Below are 21,888 nucleotides of genomic sequence, written 5' to 3'. Positions count from 1 at the left end.
CCCCTACTCCTTCTTTTCATTAAACTAGACATACCCAATTCCTGCAACCGTTCTTCATATGTTTTAGCCTCCAGTCCCCTAATCATCTTTATTGCTCTTCTCTGCACTCTTTCTAGAGTCTCAACATCTTTTTTATATTGTGGTGACCAAAACTGGATGTTAGTATTCCAAGCGTGATCTAACAGTTGGAATCTGCCATCTTAATATCCATGTTTCTTTGTCTGCCCTCTGGAATGAGACAGAATAGATAACTGGGACAGATGATCCCATGGAAGAGGAAGTGATATCAAGGACTAAAATGAGGCAGCAGCTTCCCAGGAAGGAGGGAGCACATTCCAGCATGGGAAGCGGGGAGACAAGAGGCAACACAACCCGGAGATGGACAGGAAACACAGAAAGAAATAGCCCCTCCCTAGAATCTCCCAGGGTATATACATTTGGTTGAGGGTAGTAAGGGTTAACCTTGTCAATGTTGATGTCCATCTAAGCCCAAGAATGACATGGAACAGTTTAGCCAGAGTTCAATTCTTTTTTCTTTTTCTTTTGGCTTACACATAACAGACAGAATGTTGCCAAACTCAATCGTTACCACCCTCAGCCTAACAGATATATCCTGGAGATTCTAGGGCAGTGATGGCGAACCTTTTAGAGACTGAGTGCCCAAACTGCAACCCAAAACCCACTTATACATTGTCGAGTGCCGGGTGGGTGTGGCCCATTGGATGGGCGTGGCCCATTGGGTGGGTGTGGCTGCAGTGGTAAGGGCAGACTGGATGGGACTAAAAAGTTAAATCAATCAATTCCAACTTTGCAAGATTTTTTTTCCCGCAAGAAGTTGAAATTGATTGAACCTTTTTTTTTTTGCACATGGCGGCGGCCTAAAGCTAAAAGGTTTTATAAAACCCAGCTGAAGGCCTAGGACTGGGGTGACGGCGCACGTGCCCACAGAGAGGGCTCTGAGTGCCGCCTCTGGCACCCGTGCCATAGGTTCGCCACCACTGTTCTAGGGAGTACCTTATCCAAACTTTCTTTCTTTGTCTCCTGTTCATCTGTGGGCCGTGCTGCCTCTTCTCTCTCCCCTTCCCTTTCTGGAATGTGCTTCCTTCTTGCTGGGAAGCTGTTGCCTCACCGTAGTCCTTCACACCACCTTCCCCTCTGTGGGCATCATCTCTCACAGTTTATCTACTCTCTGTCATCCCAGAGGGCAGACACAGAAACATGGATATTAAGATGGCAGATTCCAACTGAGTGTTAGGGAGAAACTTTCATGGAAGAGTAATTACACCATGGAACTAATTACCCAGAGATATAATGATTTCCCCTTTGTTGGATAAACCAGCTCACCTCCACAGGCATCATCTTGCACAATAACTGTCATATTCCCACTCGGTCTTCTCCTTCCAAAGCTAACCTGCTCAGATGCTTCTGTCTCTCTCGACTAAATTTCTATTCCACTAATCCTCCCCCTCTGAAGCTGTTCCAGTTTCTCTAAATCCTCGTTAAGGTATAGAGCCCAAAACTACCTCCGATCGGGTAAGATGGGAACTCGCCATCCTTTCACTTGGCTGAGGCGTGGGTCAGACAGCTCAATATGAAGAGGGAGTTTGGGGACCCAAACGGTCATTTCCAAGAGGGCACTCAGGTGCTCATAGCTGAAGAAGACACCTGCATTCATGGACCCTCTAGACTCCTTGCCGCTCACAAAGACATAGTCACAGCTGCTGGATACCTACAGAAAAATGGGGAGGGAAAAAAAAGACATGTGGTGAGCCCCTGGTGAGGACTTTCAGGTAATTTTCAAAAAATTACCATCGAACAAGGGACGATTTCTAAATTGGCCTCTTACTTGGCTGGCGATTGTTTTAAAGCATTTGTGTCACGTCAGTAAGAAAGAGGGAAGGGGAAAAAAAGAGAGAAGATGGACACGTAAGTAAAGAAATAATAGCAACAGCACAGATTTACCGAAGCCTCTCTTGAACCACTCTAATTACCAAATAAAAAACAGAAGCAGAAAAAGAAATGGTTTGGAAAAACATTTCCATTATAACTGATCAATATGCATATTGGCTAAGTAAACAATGGCCTTTACTAGAGGGACAAGCAGTTAAGGATACTGCATAATTTCACATGCATTTGAACTCTAAAGTGGCTCAGTTAAGAGACCATTTCTATTATCGGCACGCTATAGCCTTTATTGTGGCAAATAAGCAGGCTGAAAGCTGTGTACTTCGTATAGTCTGCTCCCTGAATTCTGCTGATTTATTTATGTTCTACCAAGGGAACATTTTGAACGTGCAGGAGGAAGGTCCTTGGGCAAACAATACTGAACTGGGCCCAGGAGGCACAATTTTGTCCCCCCCCCCACCTGCATCCCAACCACTCCTAAAAGTGACTGGACACACAATGTTTGTGCCCCAGTTAAAACGGGTTGTTCTGATGGGATACAAATTCTACTGAAGTGTTATAACCATTCAAAATCGAATGAAATGAATAACACTTATAATAACTATTAGAATACATCAATATGTATCTTGCAAGCACTTTGTGGAGTTGGAAACTGAAAACAGCAAATCCTTGCAGTTATGCTCCTATCAGAGATGGGTGCATCTGCTGTTCCTTCACCAGGGATATTCTCTGAGGTTTGCCAGCTTGTTTCAATATATCTGTTGTGAAAGAGATGTCAAGAGCCAAAGTTTCCCAGGGCAGAGATGACAATAATACTTGACTTCAAGGCCATAAAGTAAAGGGTGAAAGTTTATTGAAAGTGTGGGAAAGGGCATGTGAATGTATGTGAAAACAGGAGACTTATGAATCCAGTCTAGAGAGGCTATCATCTGGAGAAGAGTTGGTTGAGGAAACACCCTCATAACCTATCAACCTCTATCAAACTAGTAATAGATATTCACTAAAGTCCTAAGAAGTGGATTAATTGGAAAACTCATTACACTCCAAACTCAACAGATCAGGACGGCTGATCTAAACAATGACTAGAGAATCAGTAATAGGTTGAGATCAATTTGGATCTGACTTTGGAAAATCTGTTTGCTCTGAGAATGGTAGACCCTAATTTGGAGATACCTGTACTCACACTCACAGTGTGGTGAGACAAGTTATTTAAAATCTTTGGAACGGCTTAAAAGGGAATCTGCTTGCTCAGAAACAAAGCAAACAAGGATAGGAAGCATCCTAACAATCAAAAGGGGTTTCAAAGAACATTATGATTAAATCTACCCATCATGTTAACCATTTTATTTGAGTACCCGTTACAAATTCTCAAAATTTTGCATATCACAAGTGAGTCATAAAAGTTGATGACTCTCTATGAGAAAGAGATAGCAGTCAGTAAGAATTGGGCTGTTGGGGCAAATGTGATCTCTAGGTAGTGGAACCTTTTAAAATGCCAAATTACAACATCTTGTCATGAAATAAATCTCAGAAACAGTTGCTCCATGAAAAAGGTCCCTGGGCTCTTGAAAGAGGAGACACGAGCATGGGCCTAGTGGACCCCCCAAAGCTTCCACTTTGCAGCTTTGGATGTTGTGTGATCTTGCAATGTTTCCTAATAATTGCATGTGATGGCCAAGGCTAGGTAGGCACCATACAAGCTAAAGGGAAGGCTCCAAGAATCCAATAGATCTTGCTAATGTAACCCAGACCTGGGTTGATTTTGGGGCTAGACTACTCTAGCATCTTCTAATAGGGCTGCCTTTGGGGCATCCACAGAATCTCATGTTTATGTAAGTTCAAAGTGGGCAAGATGATGAACTGAAGGCTTGCATCACAATACTCCAGCTACCACTTAGCCCATTCTGGCCCACATAGAGATGAATAGACTTTGGAAATTGTAGGAAGTTCCAATTGTATTTATTAGTGGACATGAATTATTAGGAGCAAAGAAAACTTTTAAGAGTCAGTCTCCCTCTTTTATGTTCAAATGCTATTAAACAAGAATGTAATAGATGGGAAACACAGATCATTCCTTTTATGTTTCTTCTGTTTCTGCTTCTTTGCATGGACCAATGAAATCGTCTACTGAATGCTGGGTAATGCATTTCTTTGGCAAGAGCTTTTCATTGTGGTAATTTTGAACACTCAAAATAATATTACTTTCAGTTTTACGAGTAGCTAATAGACATCTTGCTATAAAGGGCCACCTCAAGCTCCTGAAAGAAAGATGGGATAGAAATCAAATGCATTAATTTGAATGTTATGCCCATTCTCAAGATGGCAATGAGATGGATTTCCCCCAATGCCAAACAACCAAGAGGACGCCCTCAAAATACATGCTGAAGAACATTCATAGACGACTTAAAGGTTTTAAACATCACAGGGGAAGATGCTGATGTACTTGCCCCACACCGAAAATACTGGAGAATCCTTGCTGCCCGATATGCTACAAAGCATGGGAGGATCTAACGTTAATACTAATGCTACTCCAGCCATTAGTTAATACTAATGCTACTCCAGCCTTATTTTACAACCTTCCCTCTTTGCAGTCCTAGCATCTCTGATGTTCACTATCAATAACAGCACGTTCTCACAGTTGTGCAACAGGTCAGAATATTGACTTCTCTTGCCCGGTAGTGTCTACTCTGACTGGCACTTGGAGAGAAAGAAATGTTTTCACGGTTTTGTTCTCTGTGATTCTTTAACTAGAGAGACGGGCAATTGAATCTGAAACATCTTCCATGCAAAACAGGTGGTCTCCCATTGAGGAATGGGCTGTCTCTCAGAAAGTTTCAACCAGAGACCAAAACTGCTGTGAAAATCACTGCTCTCTTCACTTAAATCTACTCCCTGCCCTTCATTCAGATGTATTTTAATTGGAATTTAACAGCCAAGAGAGTTTAATATGATAATGTGTTTGCCTGGCTCTGTATGTCTGCACATACGTGTGGTAAAACCTGCTAGGGTCTATTTCCTCTTACTCCCACAGGGTTACTTAAGCTTGGCTTCAACATCCAAGAGACACAAGCTCAGCATGTCTGCAAAGACAATCCCAGCTTGGCATCAGAATAAAAATGAGTCGTGAAATGCATTTCTGGATACTGTGTCATTCATCAAAATAAAGATGCTGGGCTGTCACTTGCATCCCCTACACTAATAAACATACTCATCGGCATAAACCATTAGAGATTCTCCCAGCCTCTCAGGGCCTGAGAATGCAAATACTACTAAAATTAATACCATCTCAGTTCCAAGATGCCTAAAAAGCAGCTCCTTCCTTTGGCTCATTTTTGCTCTAGTTGCTAGTAAATGCAGCCATTAAGATAATCTAGACCAGTGGTGGCGAACCTATGGTATGGGTGCCAGAGGCAGCACTCAGAGCCCTCTCTGTAGGCATGTGCACCGTCACCCCAGTCCTAGGCCTTAGCTGGGTTTTATAAAATCTTTTCACTTTAGGCCTCCGCCGCCGTGTGCAAAAAAAAAAAAAAAGGTTCAATCAATGAGTCAATTTCAACTTCTCGTGGAAAAAAAAAGATCTTGCAAAGTTGGAATTGATTGAACTTTTTAGTCCCACCCAGTCTGCCGTTACCACTGCAGCCATGCCCACCCAATGGACCACACCCAGCCAATTGGCCACACCCATCTGACACCCAACAATGCATAAGTGGGTTTGGGGTTGCAGTTTGGGTACTCGGTCTCTAAAAGGTTCACCATCATTGATCTAGACCAGTGATGGCGAACCTTTTAGAGACTGAGTGTCCAAACTCGCAACCCAAAACCCACTTATGTATCGCCGGGTGCTGGGTGGGCATGGCCCATTGGGTGGGCATGGCTGTGGTGGTCACAGCAGATTGGGTGGGTGTGTCCAAGGTGGGCATGGTCACCTTGATGTTGCTCGTGAGGAGGAATGCCTGTGGGGGCCGGGCAGGGTTGGGGGAGATCCAGGGGGTCTCTGGCAAGTGGGACAGTGGGCAGGAGGCTCGTCCTGCAGGGTGAGGCAAGGCAGGGCGGGGGTGCCATTGTTGCAGGGCAAGGCGAGGCAGGAGCCAGGGCAGCTGCTGCCTGACACCATCGGCCCCCGAACACAGAGGCCAGCAAGCGCATGGGGGCCGACAGTGTCCATCAGCAGCCACAGCCTGCCGGCCCCTCGACTGGCGCACTCTGGGGCTCTGCAGCCCACCACCAGCAGTTCAAAGAAGCTGCCTCTCAGCTGGACGGCTGGCCAACAGCTGAGGAGGCGATGCAGTGGGTCGTGTCCAGGAAAAGGAGAGCATGCGAGGCCAGGAGGGATGGGATGGGGGGGAGGGAAACCAGCTGTGCTGGGATGCATCCAGCCATGTGGGACCTTGGCAAGTTACCGGGTGGCTGGTTGAAGAGGGACAGTTGCCATCTCCGGAGCATGGTGCGCATGCCCACAGAGAGGGCTCTGAGTGCCGCCTCTGGCACGCGTGTCATAGGTTCGCCACCACTGATCTAGACAAACCTAACGGTGCTTATGTTCTGTTTAGGCAACATAGAATGGGTAAGGAAACCTTCCTAGCTATCAGCAAAAATTTGCACAGGAAGGAGGGGGAAAGAAGCATGTTCATGAGGATTGCAGAGAATCTCATGTTAAGTTTCAAGAAATTGAGTGCAGACTGTTATTGTTGTTATTATTTGCAAAAACAGAAGAGGGGGGTGATGATTGAAAACACCCTGCACAGCATGCTGGGAAATGCAAATTTTCACCTATTGTATTATTATTAAGCATGTTGTGCAAACACAGCCTGGTAGGGATCACTTTGTGTTTGCTGATCTTTATTTTGAAACTAAAAATCAAAAACGATGTTAACGCAAACGGCTATATATTTTTCATCAATTTTCAGCAATGTGGTCTTAGAACTTGGATGACACAAGCGCCTCCATAGATTTGTAGACATGCAGCTTCGTTCACATTTCTTAAAGAGTATCAATATTTATTTAATTAGTTATTCCTTCTCCCAGAATGGCATTGAGACTCAAAATCAGCAAAAAAAAGAAACCTGTTACATAAGCCAAAATGAAATAAAAATTAGGACTTCCAAGTCACACCAAACATCTATAGCAATTTCCCAGGAGGTTGAACAAGAGCCAGTAAGTAACATTTGCAGGATTTCTCAAGCAGAGAAGAAATGTTTCCGATTCTAACCTAGCTCTATAGGCCATTCCTGAAAATATAATAAGCATCAGATATGGCCTCAAGCTCTTCAGTTCACACAACACAACCCACATTCAATCATTTCTCTGTCAGTTATCTCTCTTCTCTTCCAGTTTTTGCACAGCTTCAAACAAAATCACTTTACCTTTTCCTGGTAAAAACATTGCAATAAAATATATATGAGTGGGAGGCAGCCAAACATTGGTCTCCTTCCCATTTCTGATGAGTTCATTACACACAGGGCTGCCTTTTGTTTCCCATCCATTTTAATATTTACCTTAAGGATAGAAAATCAGTGGCCCTTTGGAAGCTGCAGAACTTTAACAGACAGCCATCTCTAATGGGAGTAAGCAGTGCCAGAAGTTGTAGTTCAACAGTATCTGGAGGGGCCCTGGCCAAGGATTTGGAAGACACCATAAAGATAAACTTCCTTCCCATTTCTGAATTAAGCTGCTGATTTATACTGGGAGGAACATATTGTCAAATGTCTGATTAACGAAACACTAAAAAGGACTTTCAGGCATATTTTCTCCTAAAAGCATTTATTAATGTTACAGATACGTCAGCACAAAATGGATGAATGCTTAGACCTGCTTCTCTTCTGTACGCATAACATTCTAAACATTTCCACTCCCTTATTGTAGGGTCATGGTTCACATCTTCCAATCAACTTGGAAGATGTGATTTACTTCCGGTTTCTTTCTCCCGGGCTATCCTTATGCTCCTCCCTCTTTCTTGGTTGCTGGTTTAACTATATAAATACCAGACAGTTCTGCACATTGTCAAAGCAAGAATATACAGTATTTGCAGTGTTGACACATATAGTAATAGCAATAGCACGTAGGCTTATATACTGCTTCACAGTGCTTTACAGCTCTCTCTAAGTGGTTTACAGAGTCAGCATATTGCCCCCAACAATCTGCATCCTCATTTTACCGACCTCGGAAGGATGGAAAGCTGAGTCAACCTTGAGCCGGTCAGGATCAAACTCCTGGCAGTGGGCAGTGAGTTAGCCTGCAGTACTGCATTCTAACCACTGCGCTACTACGGCTCTTATAATATATGAAAAGATGAGGACTGGAAACAAAGTCATAAGTTGGACAAATGTTCACAGGGACCTTGTTTCACAATATCCCATCATCCTGAACCACAGCTTAGTACTGGGCTTCAGCTAGCAATCCTAGAGATTCTAGTAAAAAATGCAGATCCCACAAGCGTAAGATTTCCACGCCTCTGTTTAAGAGATCGTTTCAAATTAATCTTGTTCTCCTGAGAACTGTTATTTCTGCAAATGGAAGGAGGCTCTGCTAATTTTTTTTTTCTGCTTCTCAATGAATAGTTTTATGAGTTTCTATGGATTATTTCAGTGTAAGCTGCTAGAAAGGACCCTTGTGGCAGACAATGTAGCCTATGAACTAAACATCAATACAAAGAAATAATTTTCCTGTATTAATTACAAATCAGACAAGGGAGAGATTTGTTCATCCACGGGTTGCCACAGTCTCACAGAAGGAAGCTGCCAACTCCATGCCAGCAACTTAATTGTTTCAAATTAAAATGCAAACCTGCCATCATAATAATCTCACATATCATGCTCGCATGATATGTTTCTGGACTCAGCATGATCTACAAACAGAAAAGCATACAATTTCTTTATTTGACAACTCTATATCAATGGCTGAAAGCTAGGTTTGTTTTAGGATAACTGACTGTAACTGTAACTTTGTTAGATACGGGTTGTGTGGTTTGTGGCTTCCTGTCTTGGTCTTGGTTACTGCCCCATTCAATCACCAAGAATAATTTCATTATTCTCTAAGCCACAGAGTTATGAAGCAAGATTTGCTAAAAATAATAGGAAAATTGACCAAATTTGATTGAACAAATGAGGAATGAAAAACTGGCATTGGCTTGTTTTTGGCTTGTTTAACAAATCATAACTAAAATTAACCACATTTGCTACAATGTGGGAATGCAATCATCTAGGTCAGAATGGTCTTTTTTTATAGGAAATGGCTCTTCAAGGACCTGAGGCTTCCCTATTACAGTGGTACCTTGATACTCATCATTCATTGGTTCCGGGAAGCATGATGAGTACCAAAAATGATGAATACTAAACAATTTTTCCCATAAGGAATAATGTAGTGAGTCACAATGCAGCCAACAGCGACAAGTTCTAGCTTGTGCATTGCATACCAAACAAACAATGAGTACCAGGACAAAATTTTCACATCAAAATGCATTGAGTACCAAATTTGATGAGTTTCAAAGCAGCTGAGTACCAAAGTACCATTGTACCTTTATTATTTTCTTTTAATCCAGAGGTATAGGATCTGAGGCTGCAAGACTGCAGGACTCCCCCCCCCAAATTTGGATAATCCTATCAATTCTACTGGATCTTAGTAGAAACATAAATTAAATGAAACCTCCTTTTTATCCAGGCCTTGCCCATGTCTCAAAGATCAAGTGCAACCCTCACACGGAAAGAAGCTATACACCCTGTTTAAACCAAGAGATTGAAAACTAAAACTAAGCTATTGACCTTTAAGGCTTGCTCCCACTGGTTATATACAGAAATAGATATTTGATTTTTTTAATCCTATAGCTGCCCAAATAGCAGAGAGGGAACCTTTCTGACTTACAATCAAAACAAATGGACTTCCTAAATAATGATATCCATATATAAACCTATCTTATACACAAATGCACACTTTGTCTTTCCTCTAGTTCAAGGTGGGAAACACAGCATGTCCACCTTTAATTTTATCTCCCCGAAAACAAATCTATGAGTTAATTTGGTAGTGCTCTATAAAGTCTTAGTAAGGCCACACCTGGAATACTGTATCCAGTTTTGGTCACATGCTATAAAAAAGATGTTGAGACTCTAGAAAGAGTGCAGATAAGAAGAGCAACAAAGATGGTTAGGGGACTGAAGGCTAAAACATATGAAGAACGGTTGCAGGAACTGGGCATGGCTAGTCTAGTGAAGAGAAGGACCAAGGATGATATGATAGCAGTATTCCAATATTTGAGGGGCTGTCGCAGAGAGGAGGGGGTCAACCTATTTTCCAAAGCATCCAAAGGCCAAACAAGGAACAATGGATGGAAACTGATCGAGAGGTTCAACCTAGAAATAAGGAGAAACTTCCTAACAGTGAGAATTAACCAGTGGAACAGCTTGCCTCCAGAAGTTGTGGGTGCTTCATCATTGAAGGCATTCAACAAGAGACTGGACAGCCACTTGTCAGAAATGGTATAAAGTCTCCTGCTTGAACAGGCAGTTGGACTAGATGACCTACAAGGTCCCTTTCAACTCTCTTATTCTGTTAAAAGGAACAAAGTAACTAATCCGAATTCTGTGACAGAAGATGGGTTATAGTTCAGCATCTGCACCATATTAATCACCCTGGCTTTTCAGTCCATCAAAGCTGCAGCCATTCCTGCTTAACAGACAGCAACACTTCACCTTATATTTAGTCTTGCATAATTTGGATTGGACTCAGGACAGGCTGCATGCAAACCCTGTGTTCAGCAGTTAAGCCAGGAATTCCAACACAACCTTATAAGGATTGCTGCATTAAGGCTACCTTTTTGCATAGCCAAAGTCTTGTTCCTGCACCCCTTGTGTCAGGAGATCAATAGTGCTTCTTGTCTTGTTTATTCCCCTATCTGTTGCACCCACCCAGGGAGTCAGGAGACAACCCACCAACAGCATCACCACTCCCCTTGATGCTGAATTATTTACTGTAAGAGATAGCACGTTGCCTGATGAATGGCCTCAGTTTATAGTCCTGACAGAGCAATTTCCTCCCTCCCCACTTTGCAATCTCTCCAGGTAAGTGAGAGTTCCTGCCAGACACACTTCTTCACAGCATTGTCATAATTCAGTGGGGGCAGAAGCAGGGGTGGGAGGATGTTAAGGAATTTAATGGAAAACAGAAGGTGAGGGGTCAGCAAGTTGATGAATTATTCATCTCAGCATGCACGCTCTGGCCTGCTAGTGTCTTCCCTGGAGCCAGAGACAGCAACCAGGCAAATTTATGAGCAGGAAAGTAGCATGTTAGCCCATCAAAGTGTCCCTCAGCTTACCTGGAAGTGTGCAATGGCTGCAGTGTTTATTCAAGCTGAAAAGAACCATTTAAAAAGGTGCCCTGGTAGGACTTCCGGTTTGATGTCGCAGCGTTACAGATGCAGGAAGACATGGCAGGAAGACATGTTTGATTTTGCCCCACTGGGGACCCTAAAAAGGGTCAAAAGTCACCCTGGAGAGGTGACAAAGAAGGAGGGGACCCTCGTTGATCACAGAGGGGCAGCGGCCCTTCCGTTTGATCCGAGAAAGCCCTCCAAACTGACGGGGGAATGTAGCCAGTCAGAAGCTAATGACAACCAAAGGAAATAAGCACTAACGAGCAACTTTTGAGCAACGTGGATGAAACTGGATAAGACTCTATCCTCTCTTTTTAACTTTAAGATTTTTCCTGGAAAAAACTGCCCAAAGCAAAGAACCCTCCCCAAGGAGAGAGGGAAAGGGAATTTCTGTCCCATTCCCTCAGGAAAAAAAAAGCAGTGAACTAACAGCTTGGGGGAAAATGGAGAAAATTATAAGATTAATTTGGAATCAATATAAATATATAGCCTTGAAATTTGGGGACTAAAAGGGCTTTTGAGACTTTTTTAGAAAAGAGACTTGAAAAGCTTGCAATATCAGTTTGAAGCTGGAAGAAGGCGTTAACGACATCTAGTGGCGAACCATGGCACTACAATTTATTATGCTTAAAGGAAATTTGGCCTGAAGCCCAGACTTTGGGTGTCCTTGGAAACTTTCACTTTTGAAGACTGCAGCTGGAGAAGGGGGAAAAAGTAAACTCTTGGGCTGCTTATCTGCGTGGCATAAATATCAAAATAAAATATTTTGAAATTGGCCTGCTTGGATTATGAATATAAATACTGACTTTTAGTGCTGTGTCATGGAACTATTCCCCTGTAGAAGAAACAAGCTTGACTGATCGAGATGATGGAACACTTTGGATTATAAACTTTTGATTGATGAATAATTTTTAATTCTATCTTTTCTCACTGGAAAAAAAGGATATGCTTTTCAATGGAAGGAAAAAACTTGGACTTTGCTGATATTTGTTTGGGGGAGGCCTAAGGATGGACTGACAGACTAGCTGGATAATTTGGAGTTCAAATAACAATTGACTGAAACTTTTTAAATCTCAAAATAGATTGGACTATAAAGACCACATACAAAAACAAAATGGAAGTTCCACACTTAGTCTTAAATGGTAAAAAAACCATCTTTAACATTTGTCTCCAAAACCCCCAGCTTCACATATCAACAAGAAAATGTTGATGAATCTCAGAAAGAAATTCTTTCTATGTTGAAATCAATACAAGAGACAATTGTCTAAGCTCATGATGAAACTAAAAATAACTCAAAGGAGATAAAAGAACAATTTTCTAATCTAACCTTACAAATTCAGAAAATGACTACAAAGAAGGAACCAGTAATCCAGAAAATAGAAGGAAAATTAGAGGCAGCAGAACCAAAGATGGAGGACTTAAAGGAAGGAATTGACAGACTCAGACAAATGAAGAATTAGAAGATGCAGAGATAATACCGGAAATGGAAAAGATATCTTACTTGTCAAGATCTCAGAACACATTTGAGGATAAGGAAGAAGAGCTGATTGAACAGAAGATAAAGCTGTCAGGAGCATTGTGGAAAATTGGAGAAGGAGGGAGGCTGTTTAATGAACATAGATGGGCTGAGTGTTCTTCCAAAAATACTTTAATCAAATTGTCTTTCTTACTTCAAACAATATACACAAAAATAGGGAAAGAACTATTGGAGGACTCAAATGCATTGACTTGGAAAGTTAGTTGGCAAAGGAAGAAAGCCAGAATAAGACTGAAGAAAATAGAGGTTTTGACCCATTAGATGGGACATTATATTATTAAACAGATGTTTGAACATGGCTAAGAGAATAAATAATTATTAGAAATAAAAGTTTTACTATAACTAGAAAGATAGGATATGCAACTAGAATACTATATTTTGGTATGAAAGGGGAAATATGAAAATGCCAAGAGGGTCTGAATAAGGAAAAATTTTGGTTACCCAAATATAATTTACTATGAGAAAACTATAAGAGACAGGATATTATATTATTAAACAGATGTTTGAATATGGTTAAGAAAATAAATGTTAGAAATAAAAGTATTATTATAACTAGAAGGATAGGATTTCTAACTAGAATATTATATTTTGGTATGAGATGGGAAATATGAAAATTCTAAAAGGGTTTGAATAAGGGAAATTTTGGTTACCCAAATATATTATGAGAAAATTATAAGCAATAGAGATATTTTGAACATTGATAGGAAATTGATTTTTTTTTAAAAAAAAAAAAGCAGGAAAAACAGTGGTTAGTGCTTGCACACAATGGACACAATGGACATCAGGAAAAAAATTCCTAACTGTAAGAACTGCTTAACAAAGGACCAGAGTCTGGAGGCAATGGATTCTTTTTTTCTTGGAAGCATTTAAACATCCATGTATTGGGGATGATGTAGTATTGGATTCCTATACAGGACAGGGTATTGGACTAGATGATACCTTACATGGCATCGGACCTGGTTACCTTCGAGACCGCCTCCTGCCACAGATTACCCCCCACCGACCTGTACGCTCTCACAGAGTGGGTCTCCTCAGGGTGCCGTCGGCCAGGCAGTGCCGGCTGGCGACCCCAAGGGGGAGGGCCTTCTCTGTGGGAGCTCCCACCCTCTGGAACGAACTGCCCCCAGAGATCAGGGTGATCCNAGCGGGACTGGCCTAGGGGATTTTATAGGGGTTTTAATTACTTTTAATTGGACATATTCAAATATCTCGTTTTAATTAAATTTTTAATTAGGCATAATATGTATATATGTTAGTATTTTATCTAATCTGTCAGCCGCCCTGAGTCCGAAAGGAGAAGGGCGGGATATAAATGCAATTAATAAATAAATAAATAAATAAACATTCTATTATTATATCCTTTGCAAGACTGCGAAATCTTGACATTCTCATGTAAGATTTTGATATATTTTTGCCATTTCTATTTTCATTTTGAAGGGCCTTGGGGGCAAGTCTTAGGGATCTGGCAAATGAGGAACTTCCTACTTCTGCAACAGATTATTAAACCATGTAAGATGTAGAAGCTGTAGATAAAGGAAAGCTTCTCTCTTCCTCTCTGCTAGGAATAGAACAATGGAGTCACATTCAGTGAAACAAACCAGCCTGAAATTCATGCTAGATACAGATTGTCCCTGACCTACGACCACAATTGGGAACAGAATTTCCATGGCTAAGCAAGACAATTATTAAGTGAATCGCACCCAATTTTATGACCATTTTTGCCAGGGTTGTTAAGTGTACTGCAATTGTTAAGTGAATCGCATGTTCGATAAATGAATTCAGCTTCTCCCATTGATTTTGTCGGCAGCCTGTTGAGGTCACAAATGGTGATGATGTGACCCTGGGATGCTGCAGCTGTTTTAAGTACATGCTGGTTACCAAGCACCTGAATTTTGATCACGTGACTGTAGGGATGCTGAAACAGTTATAAGTGCAAGGAATGGTCATAAGTCCCTTTTTTTAGTGCTATTGTAGGTTTGAACAGTTGCTAAATGAATGGTTGTAAGTCAAGGACTACCTGTAAAAGGAAGGACTTAACAAAATAACAGAGTTAGAAAGGACTTTAGAGACCTTCTAGTCCAGCCCCCTGCTCAAGCAGGAGAGCCTATACCATTCCAGATAAGTGACTGTGCAATCCCTTCTTAAAAGCTTCGAGTAATGGAGCACCCACAACTTCTGGAGGCAAGTCGTTCCACTAGTTGTTTTCACTGTTAGGAAATTTCTCCTTAGTTCTAGGTTGCTTCTCTCCTTGATTAGTTTTCATCCATTGTTTCTTGTCTTGCCTTCTGGTACTTTGGAAAATAGATTGTCCCTTCTTTTTTGTGGTAGCCCCTCAATTAATGGAACACTGCTAGTATGTCACCCCTACCCCTTCTTTTCTCCAGATTAGACATACCCAATTCCTCCAGCCCCCTAATCATTTTTGTTGCTCTTTTCTGAACTCTTTCCAAAGTCTCAACATCTTTTTTATAATATTTTTTGTAATATGGTGACCAAAACTGGATACAGTGGTCTTACTAAGATTTTATAAAGTGGCACTAATACTTCATGTGATCTTGAATATATCCCTCTGTTAATGCAACATAGGATTGCATTGGCTTTTTTGGTTGTTGCCACACACTGCTGGCTCATATTTAAGTGATTGTCTACTAGGACTCCATGATCCCTTTCACAGTTACTGCTACCGAGCCAGGTTTCACCTAATCTATACCTATACATTTGGTATTCCTTGCCCAAGTGTAAAACCTTATTTTTCTCTACATTGAATGTCATTTTGTTAGATACGGCCCAGTGTTCAAGTCTGTCAAGATCCATCTGGCTCTTGAGCCTATCTTTTGGGGTGTTGGCTATTTCTGCCAGTTTAGTATCGTGTGCAAATTTGCTGAGTTTCCCTTCTATTCCCTCATCTAAATCATTTATGAATAACAGCATTATACACTATGTCACTTCTTCACATAGTGTATAATGCTGATGAAATATAAACCAGATAGCTTTAAAAAGAAACAAAAGTGTCATGATGATTGTAAAAGAATTCCATGTTCAGAGGCAGTCTATCTAACACTGAAAAGAAATATTTAGAACAATTGCAACTACCACTGCCAAATCAGCAGATGTGTTTGGCTGTCCAGTATCAGAAACAAAAAACTTGACCCCAAAGTAGCAACACTGCATTCTGGGTTAACAAAATATAACATGCTGCATCAAGGAAATAAATCTTATTATGAACTATTATGATGGCTTGGTGCACACAACTAGCTAAGACATTGTAAGACAGTGATTCATGCTCAACGCCATTTTAGCTCATTTTAGATTTGTATTTTCCTCCCATGTATCAGCCCCTTCACCCACCTTGATGATGTCCTCATTGCTGGACTTGCATTTGGCCATTGCTGAAATATCCAAGATAACTCCTGTCATCTCTATGGCGATGATCTTCACAGGGATGGCAACTGTCCGTCCTGTGAGGATGGCTGTGTTGATGATTTCTGTATCCTTAAGGATGATAAAGGAGGCCATGTTTTATTGAGTGGAATGTGGTCCCACCATCTTCTCCTCGTGAGCTCATTTTTACAGGATATCCAGGAAGGTCTGTTTGAGATGCTGTTAACCTTTGCATGGATGCTTGAGCCCAGGGAATTCTTCCCAACTTGGTGTTCTACAGCTGTGGTAGCTACTAGCCATGCAGTTAGGGATTATGGGATTAGAAAATCAGCACTGCAGGGCACCAGTTTGGGCTAGATTCCTCTAGGAAATGGTATTTAATGGCATAAATTCTTGAGAGTTATTCTCAAATATTTAGGGTAGTAAACTTGAGAACATAAAAATACATACACAAAAACTTGTTTTCACTGCTTTCCTAACAGAGTGTACATTAAGTTGTTCTGATATTGGCAACTGGGGAGGTATAAGTTCGTCCATCCGTCCGTCCGTTTGTTTGTTTGTTTAATTAATTAATTAATTTTATCTTGCCTTTATTATTTTTATAAATAACTCAAGGCTGCAAACATATTTAATACTCCTCCATCTTCCTATTTTTTCCACATATTAACATTAATATATGCAAACATAATAGCAAAGCATATGTGTTTAACAACCCCCCCCCCAAAAGCCAGACAAAACTCTTATATCACTGATTTTAAGAAGAGATTCATACCAGACTAAGCAATTAAGTAAACTTTAATTTAGAGTTAGCATGTTGTATGAAGCCAACTAATATGCTTTGTATTGTAAAGTGTAATTTATGGCTGAGTGAAATGGTTGGATCCAACTAATTGTGTTTTTTCAACCAACTTTGGTTAAGGAAACTAAAGCATAACTGCCTCGATTCATTCATCATACTAAGACATGATTTAGTTATTTCTCTGTATCAAAATGATGAAGCAAAGATTACGTAGCATGTTTAAAGTCAGTATCAATTTTAATTCGTATCACCCAATATATGGGTATCTCTACTAAACTAAGAGTCCCATAGTCCCATATAATGAAGTTAGAGGAATTAGATCAAGCATTTGAATGCATATTTCAGGTCTAAGATAATAGCCAAACAGAGAACTAAACTATCTTCTAGCTTGCTTCTAAGATAGAAGCTCACCATGGCCAGGGCAAGGATGGCACAGATATCCCTCTGAATTACTGTCAGTTCAGTCACAGCCTTCTCCAAATCGGGCGGTGGGTTACGACCCCGATAGTCTATATGCCACATGATGCGTCGAGTCACTGATTGGCTGGTAAAGTTCTCCATTTCAAAGTCCAGCTGCATGATCTCGTAGGGCGAGTCCTGGTCCCTGGCAGGAGACAAAGGGGCTTGGATGACACCTGATGCCACAGGGAGGGTGGGAGAGTGGGGAGGGACAGAGCATTCAGTCCAGACAGAAAGATAAACATTAGAATTTCTTCCCATATTTGGAAGATGCTCATGACTCCAACCCCCTTTAGCATTACCTTATCTTTCTGAGAAGGAGAGAAAGTTGTCTAATGTCAGCCCTCCTGAGAAGATTTACTGCTCTTCAAATCATCTTCCAACAGCCACCCCAGCAAGCTAAGCAGTACAAGAACCTTAAATTGCTATATGAATATTTGGTGGTGGTTGTTTTTTTTTTTCTTCTGCCACATTCCCTTTTTCCTTGCATGCAATATCTTTTTATACTATATTGTCAAGCTGGGGTTCTCTCATTTTATTGATCTATAATCCGCCTTACTAGCTAAACTACAAGGCTTTAAACAAACAAATGTTACTTCTGCAAACATTTGTGGATTTTTTTCCCTCATCGAAAGACATCCCTGACAAAATATCATATTTATTACATTACTGTTGCAGTATTCAGGTTGCTTGGTAATAAACTGCTAGACATTATAAAAAGATTAGCCCTTGTTAAAATGGTTTACTTAAAAAAATATTATTCCAGCAATTGCCCAAGAGCAAACTGTGTTACTCTACCTCGGAATAAGTCTTTGTGTGTTGTCCTCAGTAAGACTTACACAGGACTGCACACTGTGAAAGAATTACTAGCTCTATCTAAAACATTCTAAATGTAAGTACCTGGACTGCATGCAATCTTCTTTAGAAGTTATTTATCCACTGAAAGACTATAATAGAATGTTGAAAACAGAATAAAAATGTGAAACTAAGTCAAATGCAGTGACTGAAAATTATTTATCTGCTAAGAGGGAAAGAGGAAAGGAAGCAATAGCAGCAATTCATATACCACTTCAACTGAAAGCAAGCCTAAGCTTATGCAAAAATGAGAAATAACTCCAATTTATCAGCTACCACCTACTCAGTGATTAAGGCAAGGGTTGGCATCCCCAGAGCCCCTTCCTGCATAGATCCCTCTGATTGTCAAAAACTGTTCTTGTTAACCCTTGACTCAGCCTTGCATCCTTCCGAGGTCAGTAAAATGAGGACCAAAATGATTGGGGGCAACATGCAAATAATGCTTCTACCTTGTAAGCTGCCCAGAGAGTGCTGTAAAGCACTAAGGGGTATATAAGCCCCAAATGCTACTGCTATGATTTTAAGCTAGGAAGTACAAGAAACTAATGTAAGCACTACAGCAAACTAAATACAGTATTGAAAAATATATCCAAAGACAACTAGAGAGTGACTGCATTCAATCAACTTTCTGAATTTGGTTACTGAATTTATTTATTTATTAGATTTTATCCCAGCTTTATTACTTTTATAGATATCTCAAGAGGTGAACCTATCTAATACTCCTTTCTCCTATTTTCACCACAATAATAACCCTGTGGGATGGATTGCTCTGACTGGCCCAAAGACACCCAGCTGGAGTCCATGCCTAAAATGGGACTAGAACTCATAGTCTCCTAGTTTCTAGACCAGCACCTTAATTAATTCTCTCATTTTTTCTGGGTTCACGCATTCACTCACAAAATGGAACAAATGGGTGGAGTTTGCACCACTTCCTAAGTCACAAAGATTCACACAGACCAAGCTGAATGTGTTTTCTTCAGTTTTTATCTGAACACAGTCCCAAAAAAAGAAATCCTACCCCTGTAAGAACATACCATGACACAGTTGGTATCACTATCCAACTATGCCAGGGTGGCACAGTGGTTAATCGAACAACCAGGAGGTCGATTCTGACAGGGCTCAAGGTTGACTTAGCCTTCCATCCTTCTGAGGTAAGTAATGAAGGTAAGTAATGAAGACCCAGACTGTTGGGGGACAATATGCAAATAATGCTGACATTGTAAACCACCCAGAGAGTCCTGTAAAGCACTGTGGGATGGTATATAGGTCTAAATGCTGTTGCTATTGCTATCCTGTCAGTTGTATCATATTGAACCATAACGTATATTCAATGGCCACCAAAGAATTGATTCACACATGAGGTATCTCCTCTTGGGTCTCTTAACTGCTCTATACTGCAACTGCCTCTCATCCTACAGCTCCAAAATTGCTGCTGAGGAAAAAAATCAAGATATTTGTGGTAATATGGGGATATTTATCTGATATATTCTCCATGCTTTTTTCTATTTGGTCAGCCCTCTTGGCCTCTGTCCCCAAATCTCCCTCTCTTTCATTGAAACCAGTAATCACAGTTTAAAAAAACAACACAAAAACAAAACAAAACCAGTTCAACACTTCTGATGTTATTCTTCAGAGCCAGAAAAAAATAATGTATTTATTTATTCATCAACTTATACAACTTGCACTTATAATGCTTATTGTAAGATTTAAAAAAAAACCTACCATAAATAAACAGCAAAAAGGAGCATAAAAATAAATTGTGCTCTAGACCAGCAAAAAGAAATACAAACGCTCTTGAGAGTAAGATGGGCAGTCTATAAATTTCATAAATAAAAATATAAACACCATATAGCATGGGCTCATCTAACATCCAGACCCAAAGTCTTTAACACTTTGCAAAAAGAAAACAGGACTGGGACTATATGAATGTCAGGGATATACCATTCCTGAGGTTTATTCATTGTGTTTCAGGTAGCCCTTGACTTACAATCAATCACTTAAAGACAATTCAAAGTTATGGTGGACCTCCCTTCCTAGGGCTACTTATGACATAAGTTCGAAGTTCTGACAGCTGCCCCACCCCACCCCGTTTTCCAGTCACATGATTCCATTTTGGTGGCGCAGTGGTTAGAATGCAGTATTGCAGGCTAATTCTGCCAAGTGCCAGCAGTTCAATTTTCACCGGCTCAAGGCTGACTCAGCGTTCCATTCATCTGAGGTCAGTAAAATAAGGAACCAGATTGTTGGGGATAAAATGCTGACCATTTGTAAACCACTTAGAGACTGCTGTAAAGTATCATGAAATGGTATATAAGTCTAAGTGCTATTGCTACTGCTATTTTTATTTATTTATGGTATTTATTCAATTTCAGGAAATCAGGAAAACCCTGATTTTTGGCTATCATGGAAAACCTGAGAACTGCAGAAAGAATATACCAAGAAAAAACAAATACTTTCCAAAAGGAGATCTATGCTATGTTGCAACTAATCCAAACAGATGGAATTTAATAATACAAAGAAGTTTGACTTAACCCAGATGGAAAAAAACCCACAGGAAATTCTGGACATGGAAAAGACAACATATACTCTAAGGTTACAAAATAAGTTTGAGGACAAGAAAAAAGATTTGACAAAATGGATTTTGCCAGGAGAACTACGAGAACTTGAGAGACAAAAAATGATAAATGAAATCAAGAATGAAAGAAAAGATTCTCAATGAATACGAAGGGGCGAAACCTTTCTATAAAAACATCTTAACTGTTTTGCCTTTTGTACCTGCAACAACATTTACAAGATTATGGGAAGATTCTTTGATTCAGCGAAGCATATTGATCAGGAAAGATGTTTGAAAAAAAAAGGCTAAAGTGAGAATTAAGAAATTAAATGATGGGATTTACCAGAGGGACTAGTTAAAAATTAAACATCTGTTTGAATATGATTAAAGAAATAGAAAGATTTTGAATATAAATGAAGATTAGTTTAAGAGGGATGAACTCCTCAAGTAACATAGTATGTTTTCTTTCTTTTTTCCTTTGTGTTTGGTTTTTTGACATGAAAAATATAAAAATGTTGGGATGGCTTGTATAAAAGAAATGTTTTCTATGTTTTTTTCCCTTCTTTTTCTTTAAGATATGAGAAATGTAAAAATGTAATGGCTTGTATGAGAAAAAAGACTTAAATACTTAAGTGTAACTAATTTTGAGAAAATCTTAACCAGTAAGAAGGCTTTGAATATTGTGGGAAAAACAAATTTAAATAAGAATTTTGTAAACAGGATCTATGACGAGGCAATCAAGATGATCAATGAAAAGAAGCTTTATATTGATGTGGTTATTATTTGCAGAAACATGAGAAAAATGTCTATATTTAATTGTCATTTATTCAAATAATAAGAACTGTATTAATTCAAGGCTGGCAAAAGAGAATATTATTGGAAGAAGAGAAAATCAAGCAAAGCTACTATGTGGACTATAGAATTATAAAAACTAATTGTTATTGACTGTTTTTTAAATACTAACCCAGACAACATGCTGTTTACCAAATATTAAGGTGATTATGTTAAAAATCAATAAAACATATTTTAAAAAAAGA

General features: G+C 40.0%; 1 protein-coding gene across 1 annotated transcript in view; it reads right to left on the bottom strand.

The window, feature by feature from the left end:
• The window catches only part of TMEM132E (transmembrane protein 132E), a 101,904-nt gene that overhangs the window by 17,865 nt on the left and 62,151 nt on the right, over window positions 1-21,888 (bottom strand). Inside the window, exons 4-6 of the mRNA XM_029285924.1 lie at window positions 17,395-17,587; window positions 16,152-16,295; window positions 1,524-1,729 (exon numbers count right to left, since the gene is read on the bottom strand). Of these exons, the coding sequence (XP_029141757.1) occupies window positions 1,524-1,729; window positions 16,152-16,295; window positions 17,395-17,587 (543 nt within the window). The remainder of the gene's footprint in view (window positions 1-1,523; window positions 1,730-16,151; window positions 16,296-17,394; window positions 17,588-21,888) is intronic.

Source organism: Protobothrops mucrosquamatus, unplaced genomic scaffold (assembly GCF_001527695.2).
Source record: "Protobothrops mucrosquamatus isolate PMUCROS unplaced genomic scaffold, P.Mucros_1.0 scaffold2528, whole genome shotgun sequence".
NCBI lineage: Eukaryota > Metazoa > Chordata > Lepidosauria > Squamata > Viperidae > Protobothrops > Protobothrops mucrosquamatus.
Note: the sequence above shows the minus strand (reverse complement) of the source record. Positions and strands in the feature narration are given on the sequence as shown.